This window comes from Lasioglossum baleicum, chromosome 16 (genome assembly GCF_051020765.1).
Source record: "Lasioglossum baleicum chromosome 16, iyLasBale1, whole genome shotgun sequence".
Taxonomy (NCBI): Eukaryota; Metazoa; Arthropoda; class Insecta; order Hymenoptera; family Halictidae; genus Lasioglossum; species Lasioglossum baleicum.
In genome coordinates this window covers 5,542,317-5,565,100 of record NC_134944.1, presented here as the reverse complement: position 1 = coordinate 5,565,100, position 22,784 = coordinate 5,542,317, and the positions used below count along the sequence as shown (strand labels likewise).

General features: G+C 45.7%; 2 protein-coding genes across 5 annotated transcripts in view; one reads left to right on the top strand and one right to left on the bottom strand.

Moving 5' to 3' along the window:
- Positions 1-202: 202 nt before the first annotated feature.
- LOC143217133 (signal-induced proliferation-associated 1-like protein 2) overlaps positions 203-22,784 on the bottom strand; it is a 40,791-nt gene continuing 18,209 nt past the window's right edge. Inside the window, exons 1-14 of one of the 3 annotated variants that reach the window (XM_076440930.1) lie at positions 17,233-19,546; positions 8,916-9,093; positions 7,849-8,322; positions 7,365-7,613; positions 6,892-7,290; positions 6,558-6,769; positions 5,717-5,958; positions 5,526-5,632; positions 5,203-5,437; positions 4,724-5,098; positions 4,166-4,438; positions 2,622-4,082; positions 1,901-2,098; positions 203-1,476 (exon numbers count right to left, since the gene is read on the bottom strand). In XM_076440930.1, the coding sequence (XP_076297045.1) occupies positions 1,275-1,476; positions 1,901-2,098; positions 2,622-4,082; positions 4,166-4,438; positions 4,724-5,098; positions 5,203-5,437; positions 5,526-5,632; positions 5,717-5,958; positions 6,558-6,769; positions 6,892-7,290; positions 7,365-7,613; positions 7,849-8,322; positions 8,916-9,093; positions 17,233-17,436 (4,809 nt within the window). In that variant the 5' untranslated portion in view covers positions 17,437-19,546 and the 3' untranslated portion in view covers positions 203-1,274. Of the gene's footprint in view, positions 1,477-1,837; positions 2,099-2,621; positions 4,083-4,165; positions 4,439-4,723; positions 5,099-5,202; positions 5,438-5,525; positions 5,633-5,716; positions 5,959-6,557; positions 6,770-6,891; positions 7,291-7,364; positions 7,614-7,848; positions 8,323-8,915; positions 9,094-17,232; positions 19,547-22,784 lie in introns of those variants that run through there. The other 2 variants (XR_013010737.1, XM_076440931.1) reach the window with 2 other exon arrangements.
- On the top strand, positions 8,298-19,546 carry LOC143217149 (uncharacterized). 2 transcript variants are annotated; one of them, XM_076440962.1, is made up of 3 exons: positions 8,298-11,077; positions 11,767-12,049; positions 12,134-19,546. In XM_076440962.1, exons 2-3 carry the CDS (start codon positions 12,040-12,042, stop codon positions 12,457-12,459), a joined length of 336 nt encoding a protein of 111 aa, XP_076297077.1. In that variant the 5' UTR covers positions 8,298-11,077; positions 11,767-12,039; the 3' UTR covers positions 12,460-19,546. The 2 variants fall into 2 exon arrangements, with proteins under 2 accessions (XP_076297077.1, XP_076297075.1); XM_076440960.1 differs by having other exon boundaries at positions 11,767-19,546.

Sequence of the window (22,784 nt, the reverse complement as noted above, 5' to 3'; positions counted from 1 at the left end):
ATGCGCGAGAAAGATGCACCATATCGGAACACTGTGCAGTAGAGCATAACGCGATTAAAAAATTGTTTACAAAGACTACTAGTAGTATTTTTTGTAAGTATTTTTAAACAATTTCGCGTGCATTCGCTGCTGCATACGATATGCAGTCTCACTAACGCCCAAATTGCCGAGACATCGCGCTGTGAATAAAAGTCAACGTCCGTTTTCATGTGTGCATTTCTTCTCTCTTTATTTTTCAGGCTACAGAGCTTCTCTTCGACGGACAACGTCTTCGTACTTGCTAGCGTAAATCGCGATCGGAACCGCGGCGCGGACTTCAAACCGCAAACATAAACAGTTTCCGTGCCACGACGCTCCGGACGATTATACAAAAATTTGTAATAAATTACAGTCGAACCCGAAGTGACTCTTACGCAACTAGTAATAATATTTGGTCGTTTCGAAGTGTATACGGCATATATTTATATTTATATATAACTATATATGTATATATTTATAGATTCTATTTAACGTGCACTCGTCGACGGAGCGAGGTCGCGTCAATTGGACCCCGTTCGTCGAACACAGGTATCTCGGTTACCATTTCTCTGAAAATATTCGAACGGAACACGGCAAGGTGGTAACTTCCATTGTACGCTAAACAATCCCTCTTACTCCGGGTCACGGTGTATTATAAAGGAGTTATTACCTTATTAGAGTCGTAACACCTCTATAATACGCCGTGCTCTGGGTCCATCAAAAGGTATGACAACCGGAACTGGGTTGGCTCGCGCGCATCTTTCGGCGGTTCGCTGGTATGTTAAATTACCTTTGATTCGTGACTTAATCTCTACGCGGACGATTTTCGAGGAAACGCGCGAAACTAATACTGCTCTTATTACAACGCGATCGTGCAACTTTGATCGGGAAACGAAGCCGCACACTGTGGAACAGCGGCCGTACACCAGAGTCGAATTCATTCGCTTCTATTCAATTCTCTATAACGATTTCACACTGTCAGACTGTTCGGACTGTCTTCTTTTCGCCATTTTCTATGCTAATAGCAATTTCCGAAATTAAAAGAAAACAGCTTTCACAAACGCTCGATTGTCCACCCTTCAACCCAAGGCTGCAGATCTCTGTGCAATTAATTTCTCGTTCAAGTTTAATGTTCATTTGAACGATCATGAGAAAGTAAAGCGAATAAATTCGACTCCGCTGTTCGATCAACTGGACCGGTGTATGTAGTACGAATCGACGTGGAATCAAAATGAAAGATCGAACAAGGGTGCTGGTCACTGATGATCTATCGTTTGGAAGAACCATTCGGTGAATCGTCGAAGCTGCTGAGCCGCGGCTTGGCTTTCATCCTGCAGTCGACGGTTCTCTCCTCTCAAACGACGAACCTCATCTTCTAATGAGAGCCTGCGTCTGGTCTCTCTGGCTACCCTGAGTTCCAGGGTGGACAGGTGCGACTGTAGGTCCGTCACGGAGTTTCTGAAAACAATCGGATGGTCATTGATAGTGTAAGTATTAGAATAATCTAAAAATATTACACACTGTTCATAACTAGGGCTGTAACTTTTCCGAAGCTTCGAAGACTTTGAAGCTTCAAAGGAACGAAAGGAACTTTCGAAGCTTGGAAGTATTCCAAGTGCTCGAAATTTCAATCTTTGAAACGTATGAAGTTGTAACTTACGAGTTTCATACGATGTCACACGATTTTTGATAAACAAAAATATTATTTTCGAAATTCGAAGGAAAGTTACAACTCTATTCATAACTCATTAAAATGGTTAAACGACAGAATTCATTTACACCAAAATTATTTAAGAAATAAAGACTTCTAAGTGGCTACCGTGTCTCGCGAGCGATGTAAGCAATTTCCATTTTGCATAAAGATCCGCGGCATCAAACTTACGCGATCGCGCCGCATCTGTCGATCAGCCTCTCGTCGGGCCAATCTTGCGGATGCTGCGAGATCGATCTGGAGTCCACATGGTGGCTTTTCCAGCAGTCGATGTCCGCGTCGTTCAGGCTCTTCGGGTCCTTCATCGACGTCAAATTGTTCGGCGACTTCGACATCGCGTGGGAGGGCTTCGTAACTCGCGGAGACAGTCTGAAAATCATTCGCAATATTAGGCGACTCGAAATGTAGTTCGAGCTGGTTTCTGAAGGAAGAAGTTTCGCTTTATCGCGTGGTCGGGTCTTGCTTGGGCTCTTTATGCAAAATAAAAATCTTCTGCATTCGTTCCAAGCTGTAAGAGCCACTACTAACTTTTTCCTTTCTTTAATCATTTTAAAGGTGAATTCTTCTCGATCGAAAATTAAATATATAATAAATTTATAGAAAACCAGCAAATGTGCATTAATTAAACATGCTTCTCGACGTTTCGATCCTTATGTGGATCAAGCTCAAAGAGACATTTTTTGCGTCTGAAAAATAATATACTATGTATAATATAATTTGAACAAATATTGTAACACAGCCGTGTAAATCCAACGGAAAAAGAAAAATATAAAAATACATACTTGCTGTGAGAGAGTTTAATTAATTGCACATTTGCTGGTTTTCTATAAATGCTCGAACCCTGCGCCGAAATCATAAAATTTACTAAAGAAATTAATGTTAACGATCATACCTCTCCTCCTTGGACAGCTTGTTCTCGCTGGGCGCAGGGCTGGAGGCAGTGCTGGCGTTCGAGATCACCGTAGCAGGTCTAGCCATGGTCAAGATCACCTCGGACCCGTTTCCATTCCCATTCTGACTGCCATTGCCATTCCCATTGGCATTCCCACCTCCATTCCCATTCTCTTGTCCATTGGCCGGCAGGACGGTCAAAGTAGTCGCGCTGTTGCCGCATAAATTCTCCCTGGACCTACATTTATTCTGGAACTCCAGCATATTATTGTTCAAGGTCTTCTGAGGGTTCTGAGCCATCAGCGCGTTCACGTTGTTATTGATCAGTTGGCTGTCATCGGAGATATAATCCGGATTGATCAGTTTCATCAAGTCCTCTTGCAAAGTGCTGGAGGTCAGGTTCGCCGAGTTCCTGTGGGAATTCCTGATCCCTGGTTTGGGTCTGGGACTTTGGTTCCTTGAGCTGCCGCTAGAGGGAGTGAGATTGCCGGCCCGATGTTTGTTGGCTCTCCTCAGTCTGGGCGAGAGGCTTCCGGAACCAGTTGACAACTCGTCCTCGCTCTGCAAGGTACTGGCGTCGGGACAGTTAGGGTCCGAGATGCGAACCTCCGGTGGGAGACTGACAGCGAAGTCCTTGGTCTGTCGATACTCCACGTTGATCTTGTGTAGGACCGGTCGTTCGGTCATGGTGGTCTTCAGACAGGTGACCTTCTCGCCCACCTTGAACTCGTGCGGGATGTCGTACCTGATGGAGTCGCAGCTTTCTCTCTGCTCTTCCATGAGCTTTCTCTCGCTGTTACTATACTGGCATTCGAGCATGTCGTACTTGCCGCTCAGGTCCATGTCGTACTTGCTGTTCCGCCTCTCGTAAAGCTCCTCCTGCGTCTCGTACTTCGAACACCTGTCCCCCAGCTTCCCCTCGTACTCGAACTTGCCGGACTGCTCGTAGTCGCCGTACCTGCCCAGGTTGTTGTTGCTGCTAGACTTGAGCAGACTGTAAGTAGCGTTCTGCGTCAATGGCAGCGAGTTCGAGGCGCTCAGCTTCTGGTGAGGCATTCGATGATGAGCCTCGCTCTTGTGCAACTCTCTCTGCGAGGCGTACAGGTTCTCTTGCTTGATCTCGTACTTCTCTTTCTGGAGTTTCACGTAGTTCGACGGGATGTGGTGGTGCTCCTGAGCTCGGTGAGCATGGTCCAACTGTTTCTGATAGCTCTCGTGCCTCAGGCTTTCTTGCAGAGCTCTCGTCGACGCGTAGTTCCCTTCCTTCAAGTAGCCCTCGAGCCCATGGAGCTTCGCGGTCTCCGAGAATTGCTTGGTGCTGGCATAGTGCGACTCTTTCTCTCTTTTCTGAGCTGATTTTCCTGCCACTATTTGGTAGTTCTGTCGAGCCGGCAGAGGCGGAGGCGGAGTCCCGTCCGTTCGGTGACCGTTCTCCTGGTCCTGCGGCTCTAGGAGCTCGTACCTGTAGAACAATATGATGAAGTTCAGAGAATTTTTTTTTCTGATTGTCTGAAAAATTAATTTTATTGAATTAGGAGATCGTACCATCGATCGTCGGTGCTGCTGTGCCCACTGCTGCTGCTGGTCATCGTCCCTTCCAATGGGAACCTGGGATCGGTGAATGATCTGGAGCTAGACCCAGTCCCGTAGCCAGAACTGTTGCTAGACCTTGGTGGGCTAAACGAACGTGGCTCGTACCGCCTCTGATGAGCTGACATGGCTGTCTGCTGAGTAGGCGTGTTGTCTGGGCTGGTCACGTTCTCGTAATCCCCTTCGTAGTTGCTCGACAGGTATTGGCAGTTCTGCAGCGAGCAACCTCTGCGATTAAGACACAAGTTAATGCACTGGTCCTATCTTAGTCTCTACGTTAGTCGTATCGTGGCCTCTATATTCAGTTTAGGGGAAACGGGAAAGTAGGCTAGCAGAAATGCTACCAGTCTGCTGATCCTTTTAGGATCCTAGCTAAAGGGTAGAGGGAATTAGGTAGAAGGGAAAAGTAGGCTAGCAGAAACGCTACCAGTTTGCTGATCCTTTTAGGACCCTAGCTAGAGGATAGAGGATCCTCATTAACCCTAGGGTTCTATCTGAATCCTAGTGGCTCACCTTCTGGGATTACCATCATTGGTCGGCGGTATCACGGTGACCGTGACCTGCGCGCTGGTCTTCAGCAAGTCCACCATCTGATCATGGCTCAATGTAGAGACAGCTACCTTGCAGATCTCCACAAGTCTTGAGCCCTGTCTGAGCCCCGCTTGCCAAGAGAGTCCCATGCTCTCCACTTGTGTCACCACTCCATCAGGTTGCACGTGAAAACCCAGCTGACCCAGACTATTCCTCTTCAGGGAGAGCTCGGTAGCTGGTGCACCTTGAGTCACAGCCCTCAATCGAGCCACTATCTCCATCAACTCGTCCCTTTCACCATAATCGCCGCGCACGTGGATGGTGATGCACTCTCCCTGGTGGTAATAGAGTCTCAAGCTGCAAACAATGAGACTGGTTAGAGAACTAACAGTATTAAATTGAATTTAAAACAAAACCATTGAAAGATGCATTGAATTCAGCGGTAAAAATTAGACTCGTACCTGTTAGTTTGCGCGTGCCAGCCAAGCACACTCGCGCACGGTGCGACGAACACGATCTGCCTGGAATGTTCTTCGATCAGGACGATGGTGTCCACGCTTATCCCAAGGTAGCAATCAGTGTTCTGATTGCTGTCCTCCAGTATCACCTGCCAGCAAATCGCTCCGCGTTGCGAAGCGTCGCAGGACAGTCTCGGCCTCACTGCTGCCTTCTTCTTGCTGCTGAACGACAGCATTGCTGTTCGATAGAACCGGTTTATCAGTATCAAACTAATTTATTGATCGAATTACAGATGGGATCATCCAACGGCAAAAGGGATACTCACAGAACTTCTGTCCGGTGTCGACGACCGTCGTGGAAGAGTAGTTGGTCGCGAGGTCCTTCAGGTATTCCTGCCTCGTCCTGGTAGCCATTGTGGCGAATTTCTCCGACCTACGGCAGAACGAGTCCATTGTACTCTACGATTATCTTTCACCGGAAACGAAGGGGGAACAGTCAGTTAAGCGAGCAACCAACCTGTGCGCCGCGTTTTCAGCGTTGATCACTTTCGCCAGTATGAAATCGGCGAACGTTTTTCCTTTGGAAAAGGTGGCACCGGCCGGCACCGGAGGGCCGAAAATTGGCACTTCCTTGCTCCGGGAAACCGCCACGCTGTACTGCGTGTTCTCCGAGCACGGATTGACGGCCTTCACCACGATGAACACGTGCTGGAACTGCGAGCGTATCCTGCGCGGGCTGAATGGCAGCGCACCTGGCTCCTGCGAAATTGAACACAGAGTTGCAATTTGTTGCGGTACTAGATGTTTATTCAAAAAGCACAGCGCAATGAAATAGACGTTGTTCAGCTGTGAATAAATAATGTTTGCATTTAACACGATATAATGGAATAAGGTGATCAAACATGCCCCCAGCCCACTCGCATAAAACGTGATTATTGGTCAAGAAGAGCCTTAATATTATAATGACGTAATGTCATTTGTTTTTCAATTATTTAACGATGTTCCACCAATCCGATCATCTTGCAACTTTAAGGTATATTAGATAGCTAACAGAACATTGTTCATGAATTTTTTGGTAGATGTTCAAAGGGCTCCTAAAAAAATAAATATCTTTTTTCCACCCTTCTCATAATTTGCTGACAATTGCGAAAGAAATATATGAAATGCAACAGGCAAGTTCGCACGAGGGCAGTTATCCTGTTTGGTTTGGGGGCACGTTCGACCGCCGTACCCTTTGATCCAATACCGTTGCAAGCGCAATTGACAGTTTCTTTATGGTCGCGCCTCATACAGCGGGATCGAGGAAACGGGTAGCCGGACCGTGACTGAAATCATCGCGTGCCCCATTGTCCGCTTACCTGGAACACAATCGTGACGATGTCGTTTCCGATGTGCCTCTTCCTGAGCAGCTGTTGCCTGTTATTCGGCGTGAACGGTAACATAGTGGACACGTGGAACGTCACTTCCGCTCCTCGATGGGTCGCAGCGACCGCGTGCGTGCCCGTCGAGTCCGTTCTCGTGTCCAAGCCAGCCTTGTACCCCTCGAACCCTCGCAGTCTTATTCTTTGGCCTGTTAGAGGATCCGTTCGTTAAAATTAATCACGTTGCTGATTGTTTCATCCATTAGAATTGATTGTAAAGAATGTTGATTTCTAATGTTATTGATGGTTGTTTCAGGTTGTGGAAGCTTACCGATAGCGTCGAGGAACTCGAGGAACGCAGGACCAGCGTGCTGGTTGTTGTACATCTCCTCCTCCGTCCTCTGACCAGACCTGCAGTACAGTACTCCGACTTTGTACCTGCTGGATAACCCCTGCTCGTCCAATCTAGCCACAGGCTCTTCAGCAACGGTGGTGCCCAGCCTCAAACAGCCTAACTGCACTTCTGGTGCAACCAGCTCCAGAAGCTCCCTAGTTGGCAATCGATTTCCCTGCAGCCTGATTCCCAAAGCCTCGTCCGGTACGGAACCCCGGAGCGTCAACAACTCCGACGTGCGTACGATTATCCTGTACTGATTGACATCCTTGCGGATGCTGATAGCTACTGGGCCCAGCTGCTCGTCCATTCCGAACCAGTTCTGGTGCTCCCGACCTGCGATCGAACGAATTCATTGATTGGCAGGACTGTCTCTCATTGTATCATCTTTGCAGGTAGTGAAAGTTTACCTAGGAAGTATCTTCGATAGTAATGAGCTCCCTCGTCGACACTCTCGATAGGCAGTGGCCTCTTCTGCAGGGGGCAAGAGTGCTTCCATAACGTCTCTCCGGATAGTGGCTCCAAAACCGCGACACCATAAGACAGGGGCGGTCTATGTACACCATTGCCTGACGAGCAACGTGTCAAACTCACTTCTCGCTCACCCTCGCCGCCGGTCTCGTTCCGGAAGAAGGGACACGACTCCAGGAGGTCATTGCCTGCAATAAAACGAAAGGAAACTGTGAATTTGGGGAAACCAAACAATTGGAACGAGCCATTTCCTGCCAAAATCGGCTGGAGAGCGTCTTTTACCAGCTAGGCCCTTTTATGTGGCTTTTTTTATTGGATTATCCACTTGGAAAGTAGAGATCGTAGTTTTAAACGTGTATTTACGTCTAAAGAGGGTGAAAACAGCGCCTAATTCTTGATTTTTCTCAGTTTTAGAAACGGTACCTTTCCCATCGCCAGCGTCCTCTTCCGGTGTCTCGTCAGGGGTGGAGGCCCTGAAGGAGCTCGCAGCGGAAGCTCCGGTCGCAGTGTTCCTCCTGCGAGCTAGCAGAATTCCCCTGAGTTTGGCCGCGTAGCCGAGGTTCGCTGTCAACGATTGGCAGTCGTAATGGGCGAATGCCCGCCTCCTGTGCCTCTCCTCAACGTCCGCGGACATCACTGGGCTGGTGCAAGTCTCCTCCATGGCTCTTGGCGGTTTCGCACCCCACAGTCTGTTCAATTTGAGCCGCAACTTCGGGCTAGACCCACTGGTAGGCCCGCAGACCTCGTCGGCGTCTATCGTCTGTCCATCTGATACACGTCTCAAGTAGTCCACGCCGACGGAATTTCGCTGATCCGATGAGGACGGTCTCAACTCCTGCAGCATCGCGAATAGGTTCTCGCCGACCGTCACGGACTGGGCCACTGCGTCGATGCTGCCTGCGAAACACCGAAGAAGAACTAATTTTCATTTTGCACAAAGATCCGCATGATTATTAACCTTCAGTTACTCGCACTTCATTTTCCACATAAAATGTTTATTCAGTAAAATAACTATTTCAATGCAAAATAGATATTTGCTAGTGTAGACGGCACCTTCGTTAATGCATGAAACTGTAAATTTAATGTTTTGAGATTCCAAGTACTGTGCGCGAGTAACTAAAAGTTAAGAATCCTAGTAACCGTTCTGGAAGGACCTTTCACTAGTGTCTCAGAACCGAGAGTAGCTTCGCTAGCCCGTTTAGAGCTGAACGTTTGGAAATCATCGGAACAATAAAAAAAAATGAATTCTGAGAACCGCCGCGTCCCATATATGGTACAGTGGGCTCATGTATATTCAAAAGTTGAGCGGGCGCGTCGGTAAATTTTTTTAATGATGTGTACCGTACGTACGGTTGGTCCAAATGGTTGAAGTAAATTGCACGGTAACATGAATGAAAGCTTAGGAAATGATCAAACGTTGGCAGAACGATAATTGGCCTAGTTGTGCTGTAGGATCGTGTACTGTGGCGTCGTTTGCGCGTTTCACTTACCGTGCGATCCATACTCCCTTCTCAGAGGTGCTTCTACCATTCGAGATCCAGGATCAGGACTGTGCGGAAGTTCCAGGCTGGAGTTGGACCTGTGAAGGGCCAGTCCGCGACCTACGCGGCTGCTCGGCCCGCCGCTGGCGCCACTGTGTATCGGCAGGCTCGCGATCATCTCTTCATTCTGCAACGGAAATCAGAAAACATCTCCTTTACTGGCTGATCATCCTACGGAGCGCTCTAGCCCCGCCTGGAGCAACGAGACCACGCCTACTACGGTAACTACGCCCACTATCTGATAACTAGACAGTGGATTTTATTTATTTTTATTTTGCATAAAAATTCGCTGGCTACTGATAATTTCTTACTTCTTTCTTACTTAACTTTAAACTAGAACCTTTTCTGATGGAAAGGGAAAAATCGAATGGGTTTCAGAGCCAGGACCTAACTTAGGTCTTCATCTAGTCACGCCTAGCTCCGTCAAAGGAAATGAAGCCGCGCCTCCTCGGGACACGGTGCACAGAGAGAAAAGAAAATTGATGCCCTTCTTCTATTTTTCTCTCTCTGACGTCACGTGTTCAGAACATTGCCCCGGGGCAATGCCAGTGCTCCCAAAGAGCGTGTGTCGTCGAAACTGTAGTGTCTACGTAGTCAGCGGCTAGACTAATCGCTCGCACAGCATGATAAGTAGAAACGAACTCACGCCGACACATGGGCGCGAAGTAGGGCATCTAATTAGAATTGCGCAGCCCTTCCCAGTCGAATATACACGGTGGCCCACACAAAGGTAAACAGACAAACATCCCCTCGTTTGCAACAATACAAACAATACTTTGTTTGCAATTTATTAAAAATGTACTACATTATTCAATTAGTTTATACTCGACAAATTACTAATGGTAGAATGGACATATTTCAGGTCGGTTTCGAGTGGACCACCCGGTACTTTATCGCCGTTCGCGATCACACACCTACGCTCGCAGCGCGGGTCCCCGGGGCTTTGGCAGCCCGCCGCTTGTTCATTCATTTGACAGAGTGACTCTCTGCGTCGCGATGCCGCCGACGACGCGACGCTCTCGCTTTCCCCGCACGCGGCGTGCGTCCGACCAGACTCGGAATACTGTTGTTTTCGCGGTTTTAGCCAGTCCACTCGGCGGGCGCTGTCTTCCGCGAGCACGCACGGCTCTCGAGGAACACGGCCTCTGCCAATTAACTCGGCCGCGATCCAGCTCGCGAAACACGAAGCGTTTATTGTTGTTTGAAACGCGATACGCGTGCCGAGGCGCGCGTACTCTCGCCTGGACGACGAAACCGGGACAGGCGCTACGCACCTGCCTGCCTGCCTTACCTGACTGCCTTTGCGATTCACCGAGCGGCACTTAGGCGACCCTCACATCGCCTGGTCCTGCGCCCCAAATCACAGAATCGCGAGAATCTCTACTGCTATAGCGAAGAACTTTTAAAACTGGCTGGGTACATTTTACGGAAGAGCTTGTGGACGAAGGGTATCTAGAGAGAAGCTAAATATGGACACTGAACACAGAAATGTTCTTTCTGAACATGAAATCTTGAATTTCCAAACGTAAGAATACCGATTTTCGCGAAAATCGTACGAAATGATGAATTTTATCGTACACGTGATCGTGCCACGCCCCATGGGCGGAGCCAAGCGTGCGCACTGGCCGCCAGACACCGGAGGGCGGAGCTACAGCGCAACGCTAACGAGGAAAACTGAGATCGTGAAATAATCGACGGGAAATCAGCGTTCAGTTTTATGTCGGCCGATAAGGATAACATCGAGCGAGTGCAACGATGACTACCACTGCTCGGCGTGGATCGGCCTTTAACGTTGTACCGTTGCCTGATCCTCGAAATGTGCCCGGTGAATGGGCGATTCCATTGTTAACTGGAAACCGGTATTCGAGCCGGGTTCCGTGATTAATTAGCAGTCCGCGTAATCCAGCTGCGTGGTTCCAGTGGGAAACGATCGAGGTTTTGTAAATAAGCGATTAAGGGCAATTTTCTATGTTCGATGCTAATTTTCTTGATTTTTGCAGTCGAGGACGCAGACTGGCAGAAATTTCGAGCGTGTCGCGTATTTTCGGCGCCGACGAGCCTTGAATGCCGAGCCGGCGAAGACGGACGATCGGAAGGATCCAACAACGAAGGTATTTGGCACGATCGACGGCTCACCATGCCCACGGGACCCCGTTGCATTCCACGCGTTCCATGCGTCACTTTGCAGCTTCTACGCGACGAGGACGACACGACTCCTCGGCTGCTGCCGGGCCATTCGTTCCATTAGTCACTTATCCTCCGCGAATTTACCAAATGAACCCTGCCTAACCCTAGGGTTACCGACACCGATCATTAGATCATGCTGCAGAGTTTATGCTCGCGTTCTGAGTGGTTAGATAAACGTTTATGCTTAGTCATTTTATATGCTGCAACTGCATCGTATTATACTATAGATTATAATACTGCATTATATTACATTAAGAGTTTAATAGAATAATTTATTAAACGCTATATCAAGTGCTGCAATTGCAGTTTAATATATTAAATAATGCATAAGTTATCAAGTGCTGCAAGTGCATCGTATTATAATATATATTATAACTATAATTTTTAAACGTGGCAACATATATCATAATACAGTATTATATCATATTAAGAGTTTGATATGTTAATCAATGCATAATTTTTTAAATGCTGCAATTGCATCGCATTAGAACATGATAAAATATTATAATATGCGCCAGGAAAAAAGGAAAATTCTGCGAGAACACTGTCCAAGTGTTTTCCTCGACACCTCAAAGCCAGGAGTTCCATGTCTAACAACTGATGTCTGTTTCAGGGAAGAAAAGGAAGAGCACCAGCCAGCAGGAGAAACCGATAGGAAGAAGAAGAAGACATTGTCCGCGGCGTTCCTCAGATTTTTCTCAATAACGGTGCGCGTCCTTGCGCTTACACCGTCGATTTACGTAACGACCAGCGAACCGTCCGCGAGCAGGAAATCCGGGCTAATTAACGAATCCAATTAAAGCGTTCGCCCGATCGCCGAGACGTTCGATAAAGCTCGAGGTTTCGTCGCGGAACATTGTCAGCTGAATCGCCGCGTGATTCTACCATGGCGAACGGTAAAGCTGATCATTTCAATCGTCTCGATACGTTCTCACGGAATGCGAACAGTTCCTTTTGTAAGTGGGAATACTTGATTCTAGAAGAAAAAGCAGAGCTGACCGCGGCTGTGAAGAAGCAGCCCAGTTACGACAGTCATCAACGGATGCCACGACTCTTGCAGTCTCTTCGCGAAGATAACAGGCCACCCTCGAAGTACCGAGAAGCTTTCAGTGTGCCGATAAGTGGCCGCGGCACGCCGACGCGACGCAAGGTAAAATTACGGAATCAGAATTCTTTCAAGATGTTGGCAGAAAGAAAGTTCTGTAGTCGAATCATCAGATACAAGGCTTGCGGTGGGACTAACGCGTCCGGACGCAGCGGTTTGCGATCCTGCGTCCTCTTAGACTCTATTCGTCACGAACGCTAACTGGTGCGTCTGGACACACAGCAGGAAGTTACGATAAATGGATTATTATTCGCAAAATTTACAAGGAAGCTAGCCCGGCTTTTTTTTCGCTACAGATCGCGGTTTTGAACGTGTACTAAAATACACGTGTGAAATAGGGATTTCTACTTTTCATGCGAGTGACTCCCGTTGAGACGGTCGCTGTCAAAAAGCGGCGGCAGTCTCGGTAATTTTTCGCGCAAGGTCGAGAGGATGGCACTGCGGTCGGGGACACCGTGGATGCCCAGAGGGGGACACGTTTTCTCGCGAACATTCTTCGGTGTCCAGTGTATCGGGTTCTCCGATCCCCGATCGGCGAGCGTGTCGTCGCGTAGCTCCGGGCCCTCTGCTAACTCGCACGACGACTTTTCCAATAGGTTCCCGGTCGCGTATTGTGGGAACGCTCGAGGTGCGTGCAACCGCAGACCCATCGTCCCTCTCTCTTTCTCCGTGGAGCCGACAGAGCGTCGGCAGATGGATCCATCAACGGTCGTACGCCACGGAATCGGTACAGACGGCTTTCGAAATGTTCTGGTCTAGCCGCGAACTCACCGTGCGAACGTTGCGCGAGCAGAAAATCGCGCAGCGTTCGAGGATCTGCGGAGATCTGCTTCGATAAGTTTCACGGATGGCCTGGCGCGCGCGTGTGGGTCGCCGTTGTTCGCCGTTGGACTGCCTTTTGTTCCCCAGCGTTCCGCACACTGTGTGATTCCTCTCAGAGCCGTTCTGTCCGCGTGACATGAATCAACTTCGTCTCTAATTCAATTCCCACTACTCAAAATAATAAGAACGTTGTGCACTCGTGCAGATTTTGTGCATTTACGAAAAGGGCTACGCGGGGGTCCGAAGCCCCGCCCATTCTGGGCAGGCTGCACACGGTAGGCGTGGCTTTCTCGCTCTCGAATGGAACTGGCACGCTGCCCCAGAGGGCAATCGATGCCCGTGGACTAGATTACGTCGCCCGCGATTTCACACCGTTCGCATGGACGATGGAACGCGTTTGTACAACGCGGAACGCTGTAGAACACCGATCATCCGAACTAGTTATGTAAATGCCTTTGCATTCTCGACGCGATCTACGAGCGTATCGCGGCGTTGTTGCGCGTCGATTCTTTCCACGTCCTCTTCTTTCTCGCATTCCTCGCGTCGCCGCTATTCTTTCAGCGATACGCGCTGCGAAAAATCTTTGACGCGGCCCGGATTTTCACCGAGGAACGTGGAATTCCCGGCCGTTCTACGGATCTGTTTGATCGCGATGAAAAATCGGTATCTTTTGTTACCGGTCTCATTTCAATTGCACGGCGGATTGTTGAAGACCCGTCTCTCCCGCCGCGATGTCTTCCAGCACGTTGGTTCGCGCGTCGGAAAATGCTAATTACCACCGCGGAGTTGTAAGAATATTTAACCAAGCTACGCGCGAGCGCGATGATGGTGTTTCTCTCTCGTCTGGGAACTAAGCGCGGGGCGAACAATTCCTTTTTGCCGCGGCGATTACCATTCAGCGAGTTTTCCGGCGCCGCGTGGTAGGGAGCACATTTTTTCTCGTTTTTTTTTCGCGGGGATCCCTCGAGCGTGAACCCGTTGCCATATAAAGCCACACAGCCGCAGATAGAGAATATTATTTCGCCCCTTTCTGGGATCGTAAACGAGGCTCGCTTCGTGCAAAAGAGATCGTAATAGCATCGAGCGGAGCATTTATCGTGGTAAAAATTCCAACGCGTTCTTTTTTTTCTCTCTCTCTCCCTCTCTCTCCGCACTGGCTTCCGTTGATCGCGGCCACGATCCACTGATCCCGCTCTACCTTCTACGCAACGAACGCACGATTATCTTTTAATTGCGCGAATTCACCGGCGAAAAGAAAGTCCCGCGAACCAGATCGCGAGCTAGCGTTTCCTGTTACCCGAGCGCCCCGAGGCTTTTCCCGCCGTGGAAAATCGTTCACGAAACACCGACTTTACGACCGGTAAAGACACCGTTCCCCCTCGTTAACATGTTTTGTAAATCGGCGAGACGCTGACGAGCTGCGAACGCTAGTTTTTCGTCGACCGCAGCGCCCCCTGGGCGGAGCCAGTGCGCGGTGGTGGGGATACAGCGCGATAATAATCGGGAAATCGTTCAGAAAACATCGGCAAAAGACAATTCATCCTTGTCAACGCGTCTCAGAATAGTGAACTCCATTTTCCGTCGTTAGCGACGCCTTGTAGGCGGAGCCATATCGAATATCGAGGGAAATATCGACTTCAACTGCTGTCTTCCGTCGACAAGGGGTTAACAACAATCGCAAGGCATCTTAGACAACAAGCTGCACCCTTCGCTAGCTAAGTTCGCCATCGTATTCTCTACGCGCCTGGGAACCGAGCGGTCATTGTCGATTGTTGTCGACCCCGCTTCGCTCATAATCGGCCACGTAAATAATTACTGGGCAATTAGGCGAGTCGACGATACAACTTCGGAAGGCTGAAGAGACTGCGTTCGACGCGGGAAAACTGCTCGGTCGACGGCGGGGGCGAGGATCTGCTTTTGCCAGCACGATGGAGGTCCGACGTATCTCCAGCCGCGCGAATCGTCTTCTCTTTTTTGCGAGGTTCGAACACGCTCGCTATCCTCCGCAGGAGAAAGAGACGAAAAGGAGACAGCGGGACACGGAGAGTAATATAGCTACCGTGCGCGCATGGTAGCCACATGTTGCTGCTGTGAATTCGCGCACGAGGATCGTTAAGTCGAGGGAAAAGGGCCGTCTCACGCGGCGCGGATGCGAAATATTGGCGCCGAGCCACGCTGGCAAGGTAGTCCGGCTACGATCAATTCTATCGGCGATATTATTACCGGCGATAAGCGTCGCCTTGGCAGCTTCGCGGCTTGCCAATTTATTGCCGCGATCCGGTATCGCGATCAGGCTGAAATATCATTTCAAACGGGCAGCGGTAAACACTCGATCTTCGGTCAACGCCGAGCAAAAATCGTCTGGATCTGCGAAAGCTATTTAATCTTGGATTGCTAATATCAGGTGATCGTAAAAAAATTATTCTCTACAATTAGAAAAGCATAGTGACTTTAAAGACATTTTCTTTAAAGTTACAGTGATTAAAATATCTTCATCTCCGCGTAACATCCATATTTGATAGACTTCGTTTAAAGCTCTTCATGACGAGTCTGACTCGTTAAAATACGGCATGGGGCCAGTAAAGATGTATTCTCTTTAAAATTTAAACATCAAATTTTATTTTAAAATCGGGCACGAATCGGGCAATCATCTAATATTATCGACAACGTCAAATTTAATCAATTTAGAAAATCATCGCAGTCTTCAGAGCTCGATTTTGAGACAGATTGCTCCGCGGGGCATTGTAGGCGGAATCTGCGGATCTTTGGCCACGCCCACGAGGGAAATTGTCGTCTACAGACTCAATGTTGTTAATAATTGATCACCGTGGATCGGTTAGAAAAATATATGTATGAAGAAGAGAGAGGAGAGACGACGAAAATCGCACGCTCGGCTGTCGTATACTGGTAAGCTTTCAGGAATGTGTTCCCTCAAATTGGGACAATTGAAGAGGAATGCGGGTCCCGGCCGACCGGCCAGTTGGATGGGATAGACGATCAGCCGAGCAGAGTCGGCCAGCATCGAGAGACTCTTTCTTTTCCACCCTCCAGACCTCCTACGGGCATGCACCATACCTAAACGTTTACCCATCCGCACATTCGAGTCCCATGGCGAACCCGACGCAACGGGCTGTTCTCGGGTTTATTAAAATTGTTTAAAAGGGAGACGATTCTCTGTGCAACTCTTTCGACATTTCGCGAAATTTTATGATGGTTGGTTTTAAAAATGTACACTAACTTTAGCTTATTCAAATCATTAACACTACTAAACCTGTTAAAATTGCTGGCTTCTGATCTCTTTTGCTATTATTGAAATTACAGTCAGCAGCAATAATAAGTACACACCCTTAAAATCGGTCAACATTGCAATGAGCTGCAAACGTTTAAAGATGATGACGTAAGGGCGAAATGCCCTGGCAAGGCAGAAAATCTGTGACTTTCACCCTTATTTCCCTTATTATTTCGATGAAATTTTCAGTATACATATAAGTTACCGAAATCTATAAAACGCATTTTTTAAATTATCGTTACAGGCCCAGATAAAAAAGTTGACAAAACATCATTTTTTAAAATTTTGTATAATTCCCACCAATTGCAATCGTAATAACGTCTTTAAAAAATTCAAGTCCTTTGGACCAATTTCTAAAAAGTTATGCGATTTTTAAGGGTGTCCACTTATTATTGCCGCTGACTGTATAAAAATACTTTCATGAGAATATTTTGAGCTTATTATGCTAAAAATTGTACGGGATCTAAATAACAGTAATCTTATCTTATAATTAAAGCAATATCATAATAAAAATATTACGAAATCTGAATAAATGCAATCTTATCATTATAAAGCAATATTACGATAAAAGTTTTACGAGATCTGAGTAAATGCAATCTTGTTATTATAAAATATTATGATATAAAAGGTTTACAAGATTTAACTAAATGCAATCTTGTCATTACAAAGCAATATTATGGTAAAAGTTTTACGATATTTAACTAAATGCAATCTTGTCATTACAAAGCAATATTATAATCAAAATTGTACAATTTAGAAGAGATCGATTTGCGCGCCAGCAGAAAAATTCCAGCGCGCGATAAATCGAATTCGAGTTCACAGAAAATCTTTCGAAAACGTCAAAATTTCGAACGGTATCGTACCTGTTCGCAGTTACAGAAACTCCGTCGTCTGCGCGCTGTTCTCACAGGTGTTTCTCCGAGAGATTTCCTAGTTTGCTTCAGTCTCGCACATTTATTCCTGTGTTTCCGCGGGGACGGTGTAAGACGTTTCACAACGTTCAGAAGATCACCGACGATTTTCATCGACATCGATACTCGCGGACTCGATATTCGCGGACTCGACATTCGCGGTTTCGCTGTTCGCACGACACTACGCAAAGCTCCGTCACTCTCTGATCGAGACACGGCGGCAAACAAGAGAACATCTACCGGTTGACAATAGCGAAATTGCGAACGAGCTGGTAGCCGGTACGTGCCTGTTCCGACACGTTTCCAGCCAGCTACCCTAACAGGGATGTATGCGAACTACCCCTTCCTCCGCTTCGAGGGGGAAGATGAAGACGTGTGCTCGGATCTATTGTGGATAGGCACGAGATGCTTGCTTATCTCCGGAGAGGTTCACTGATAATTTGAAAACCTCCGCACGAAATCATCACTGCTCACTTTGTGTAAAATTTTTTATCAAGAATCTTCTTAGAGCTTCGTCTTTCCTCAGGTTGTCATTCTAGAAGAAAAATTTTACGAAATTGTTTCAGTTACTCTGTCGGAAGTAAACTACAGCTTTTTATGCAAAATAGAAATGAATTGCAAAATACAGGGGCATGTAGCAAGATCCTTTTGCTTAACAATTTAAATAGCAATGATGCTTCATATTTAAACATTTTAAATATTTTCTCTGGTATTATTTTAGCTATAAAAACGTTTTTAAAACACGACCGGTGTCTCAGAACCTATCGTTCAAGACCAGGAGAATGATTGGGCGTATTTTCTACTAGAAAAATGTCCTGAATCTTTCCTAGAGCCACCTAATGCACGATCGTGAATAACACCGTTGTGCGGCCGGCTAAGATCCGATCGATTTTCTCGACAGTCGTGCGATTCAAGAGGAATCGGAGATGGCAGGTCTCGTTCCATCGGTAAATATTTAATAGACAGCCCAGCGATAAGCCGCGATCATTTCTCGATCCGTTCGCCGTTTATCGCTTGAACCCTTTCGACGAAGGCAGCGATCGTTCACAACGTACGTCTATCATTTAACAATTTGGTAGAGAGATTCTTCTAATGATCGCTAGACGGCAAATATTTTGCTTGACAAAAATTGAAAATGGACCAAAAGAATTTAACCGTACCTCTAAAGCGAATAAAACAAGAAAGAAATTTGTATTTGGCTCCTGATTATTGCATTACACAATTTTTCTTTTTATTTTAAACTCATACTTTTTAGTGCGTTCTTTCGAAGTTGGTTTAATTTTTTTTATAAAATTTTTAACGTAAGGATTCATTAGTGTTTGTGAATTAACCCTCGAACTTCTGTTCGACGGTGTTTACGAGCCCGAAGCAGAAGGTTCGCCAGTGTCTCCAGTTTCTCGAGCTCCTGGGAGATCGAGATCCTAAGCCACCTCGACGATTCACCTCCTGCCACGTTTCACGGACCGAAACGAGGCCGGGGAACGATAACGTTAATGGAATTCCGAACGCGTCCCCTCGCCATTATCCGAAGCCTCGTTTTTCGTAATCGATTCGTCGCGTATGCACCCGCGATGCACTCGTCGCGGTTTCCCTCCGCTGCGACAAAACGAAACCAGACGCTCCGATTTTCGCGAGAAACCAGCCCCCAGCAATTTCTGCAGCTGCGTACACACTGGAGCGACATCCAACGTTTCGTCGTCTCTTCTTTTTTTACGAAATAGATTACTAGAAATTGAAAATGTATCATAGGTAGGTTTCTACGTTGAATGCCAATTATTCAAAGTCAAAAATGACTGCAATACGAGTTCTTTTAATTGAGGTACCCGTTCTAGAAAAAGGTTCACCGATTTTCCCGAGGTTCACCGAATTTTCCGAGGTTCACCGAATTTCCCAAGGTTCACCGAATTATGTGTCAAAATATACAGATTGAGAAATAAATATTTTTGACGCTTCTTCTTACATTTCTAAAGGAATTTCCTTGAGGGGTTTTATTTCGAAGGATTTTCATTCGTTAAATGTCTTCTTTGGAGTTTGGAAGTTTTCTGCGATTTGTCCCGAGCGTTTGCGATCACTGAGACGACGACAGACGCGTCAGATTATCTGGATCGTCGATCAGCAACGAGAGGCCCAAATTTTTAGGGGGTCCCTCCGCGTCCCTGTTTATCATTCGCCCGAGCGTAGATACGATTAGCTTACAGGTCACGTGTGTGTGTAAAACGCTTGTTACGCAAGACCGACGTATCGGGTCAACGACTTCCTTTTTCTCCTGGTTCGACCAGGAGACGAGAAACGGAGCAATTAAACGGAGTCATGCTCGTGATGAAGATTCCAAACAGAATCAATTTAATAATTAATCATTTTCTCTAGGCCGAAGTAAAATCTATGTATTTATTTGAATTTTCTTCATCTAAGAAATTATGAACGATTTCTGATCACTGTGAAATAAATCGCAGCGGTTAGACGTCTCGTAAGTGATCGTAACATTGCAGGAGGGTTGATCACGTGTCCACTTCAGAGCCGAAAAAGTTCCTTCCTCGAGTATCTTGGAAGAGGAAGTCGGTTCGAGAGGGCTGTCGAAAGTGGAGAGTGCGGAGATAACGAATAAACAGCGCCTTGTTCCTTATCTGCTCGCGTTTCCCGAATTTGCCGGTCAAAATATCGGGATAGATCGCGGCGCAAACATCGACAGGTCCTGGGCCGGAACTCCGCAGATTATTATCGCGCGAGATTGTCGGCACAGGTGCTGAATGATCGCGAAAACAAAATTTGGATTGAGTTCTCTTCCTAAAAACAATTTTATAAAAAAAAATTAAACCGACTTGGTAAAAACGCACTAAAAAGTATGAAATAATTTCCATTTAATTTATGTGAAGGGGAGGCAGCGCAAAATTGAAAATTTTCGACACTGGAAATTACGAAAATCCTTAAATTCTTCTTCTTGCTTTCACATATTAATGTATCTCCTCTTGATCATAATATATGCTTGGATAAAGAAATTTATCGAATCAATTTCCATGGACGCAACTTATTAGATTATTGAAGGGCAGAAAATTTAATTTGGCTGCTGTTTCCTGCACCAGACTCGTCAATTTTTATATTGCACGAAGATCCTAAATAAAACACATTGAAAAGCCTAGACTTTCTTCAGGATCCAGAAGGGTAGGTCGAGGATTTTTCAAATAGAGAAACGAGCCGCTAATGATCGATAAGATTTCGATAATTGGTCGATGACGATCGCTGCCGAGGAAACTTGCGTGCTAGCGAACGACAGACTGGAAGGCAGAGACAAAAGGCCTCGAAATCGACGCAGCATCTGTTGCCGGGGCCCTTTTGTGAAGAGGAAGAAAGGGGGTACGGTACGTATAGCCGGCGGATCGACATATGCTCTCCCGTTCGCAGTTGTTTGATTAACAAGCGCGCCTATGCTAATCGCGGCGGAGTGTTAATCGTTGGCTCGGCCGGAACGGTAAAGGGAATTTGTCGGGCTGGGATCAGTCGCGTCGGAGCGCGCTCGCAAGATAAGCGAGATCCCGGATAAAAGATACGGAGGTAACGCGAGCAGCTCTTCCAAACAACGATACGCGATAACACACTTCCGCCGAGAAACGTCCTCGGCTATTGTCGCGCTTCAGATTAGCCGTGCGTCGTTCCTCGTTTAGCCGAGAATCACGCCCGGTTTCTAATTAATCCGTAACAGCTCGAGGAGCCTCCCACGCGTGGCCTAACTGTTGTTTCGAAACGGTGAAGCGCCCGCGCTGAAAGCTCTGCGAGAATTCGCCGTTCGGAATTTTCAACCATGTGAAACCCACGAAATTTTGATCCATTTGAAAACCACAAATGGTACAAAATTTTGATCCATTTGAGGACCACAAAATGGTAGGAAATTTATTTAACCCGTACTATTCGTTATCTCCTCTCTGTCCGGCCCGCGGCGCACAGTGTGCCAAATGGCCTTTTTAGCTGGACAAAACTCTAAATCGCCTATTTCTCTATATTTATCAATTGATATGTTTACAGTTGTATAAAATATGAATAATTATTAACTTTTTACAACATTTAGTTGGTTTTTGTTAATTAAACAATATATTTTAAGTTATTTAAAATTAAATATAAATTACAACAAAGTTAGTAATGGACCTATATAGCACAGAATGATTTAAATGATGTAATTTTTAATTATGGACAAACTGAATGTAAATATAATTTATTTATTTATTTGTTTTTTGCAGATTCAGATATATTCTAACGGGAAAAATTTATTTTTTGGTTTAGTATAAGGTTTCAATTTACAAATAACAAATCTGGTTCATATTATAGTTTATTATGTTAATAAAAATATAATAACAAAAATATAATAACAAAAATATAATAACAAAAATATAAATTATACAAAAATATAAATTATACAAAAAAAATAACAGAGATCAAAATCAAAGTATTAAATAGTAACGTTCGATTGCAGGTACAAACATTTTCTAATAAATAATTATCAAAAAAAATATTAAAAAATGAATCGATTTCAGTATTATAACAAGATTTTAAGGAGAGTATTATAAGGAGATTGCCTTCTGAAACTACGTATCTTCACAGCTCGAATCACCATCAGAAGATTCAAGTTCTGTGAAACAATCTGTTTCTTCAATTCTCGACTCTACATTATCTTCTAATAATTGAAGATCTTCAGGGGACAGAGAACTTTTTTTTTTTTGTGGGATTGTGCGAAAATTATTTATTAATGGGTCGGACGTTATTAATAACATTGCTAATAAATCGAAATTGGTATCCGATCTCGACGTTTTTCGTGCATTTTTGAGTCTAAATCTACGACAATCTTTATGTCGTGCTTCTTGCGTCTCCTCTGTCATTTGACCAATTGGAACGATAAACGATTTAATAACATCTTTCGCGTGATAAAATAATTTATGTATCGATACGGGCATGTAATACCATGAATATAACTTTATATATAAATCTTTCGTCGATGAACAAAACTTTGAAAATTTTTTTATATTTATTTTCCGGCCACAGGATAACGTTCGTAATAATATTCCTAAATTTTTAATTAATGTTCTATCTACTCCGGTTATATCTGAACTTTTTTCAAAAAATTTAAAAAATCTTCTGGCTGTATTGCCATCGTTGGACGTGCCAAATCCTTGTTTTGGTTGATCTACTATTAAACCCATTTCCTTTTTAAATCTTTCTTGTATTAATAATTTTCGTTCTTTAAAATCTACTTTATCCACTTTTTTCCTTATTTGCCATTTTTTAATATTTAAACGATAACTTATATGTAATAGACATTCAAAAGTGCGGATCCATAAATGAAGGGTTGATAACCCAAATCGATAATTTTCAATATTTATATTTTCTTCTTTAGGCTCATTATTTAAAAATTTCGGTGTCGCTCCGCAAATGTAACACGTCATCGATGAAGATGTTTCTGTAACTACATTACACACCTTCCCATCTACCATTGTCAGAAAAAATTTATACTTTATTGT

Bases quoted from the DNA above. Each gene is read 5' to 3' on its own strand.
- LOC143217149 (XM_076440960.1), top strand. From the start codon at position 12,040: ATGGCGAACGGTAAAGCTGATCATTTCAATCGTCTCGATACGTTCTCA.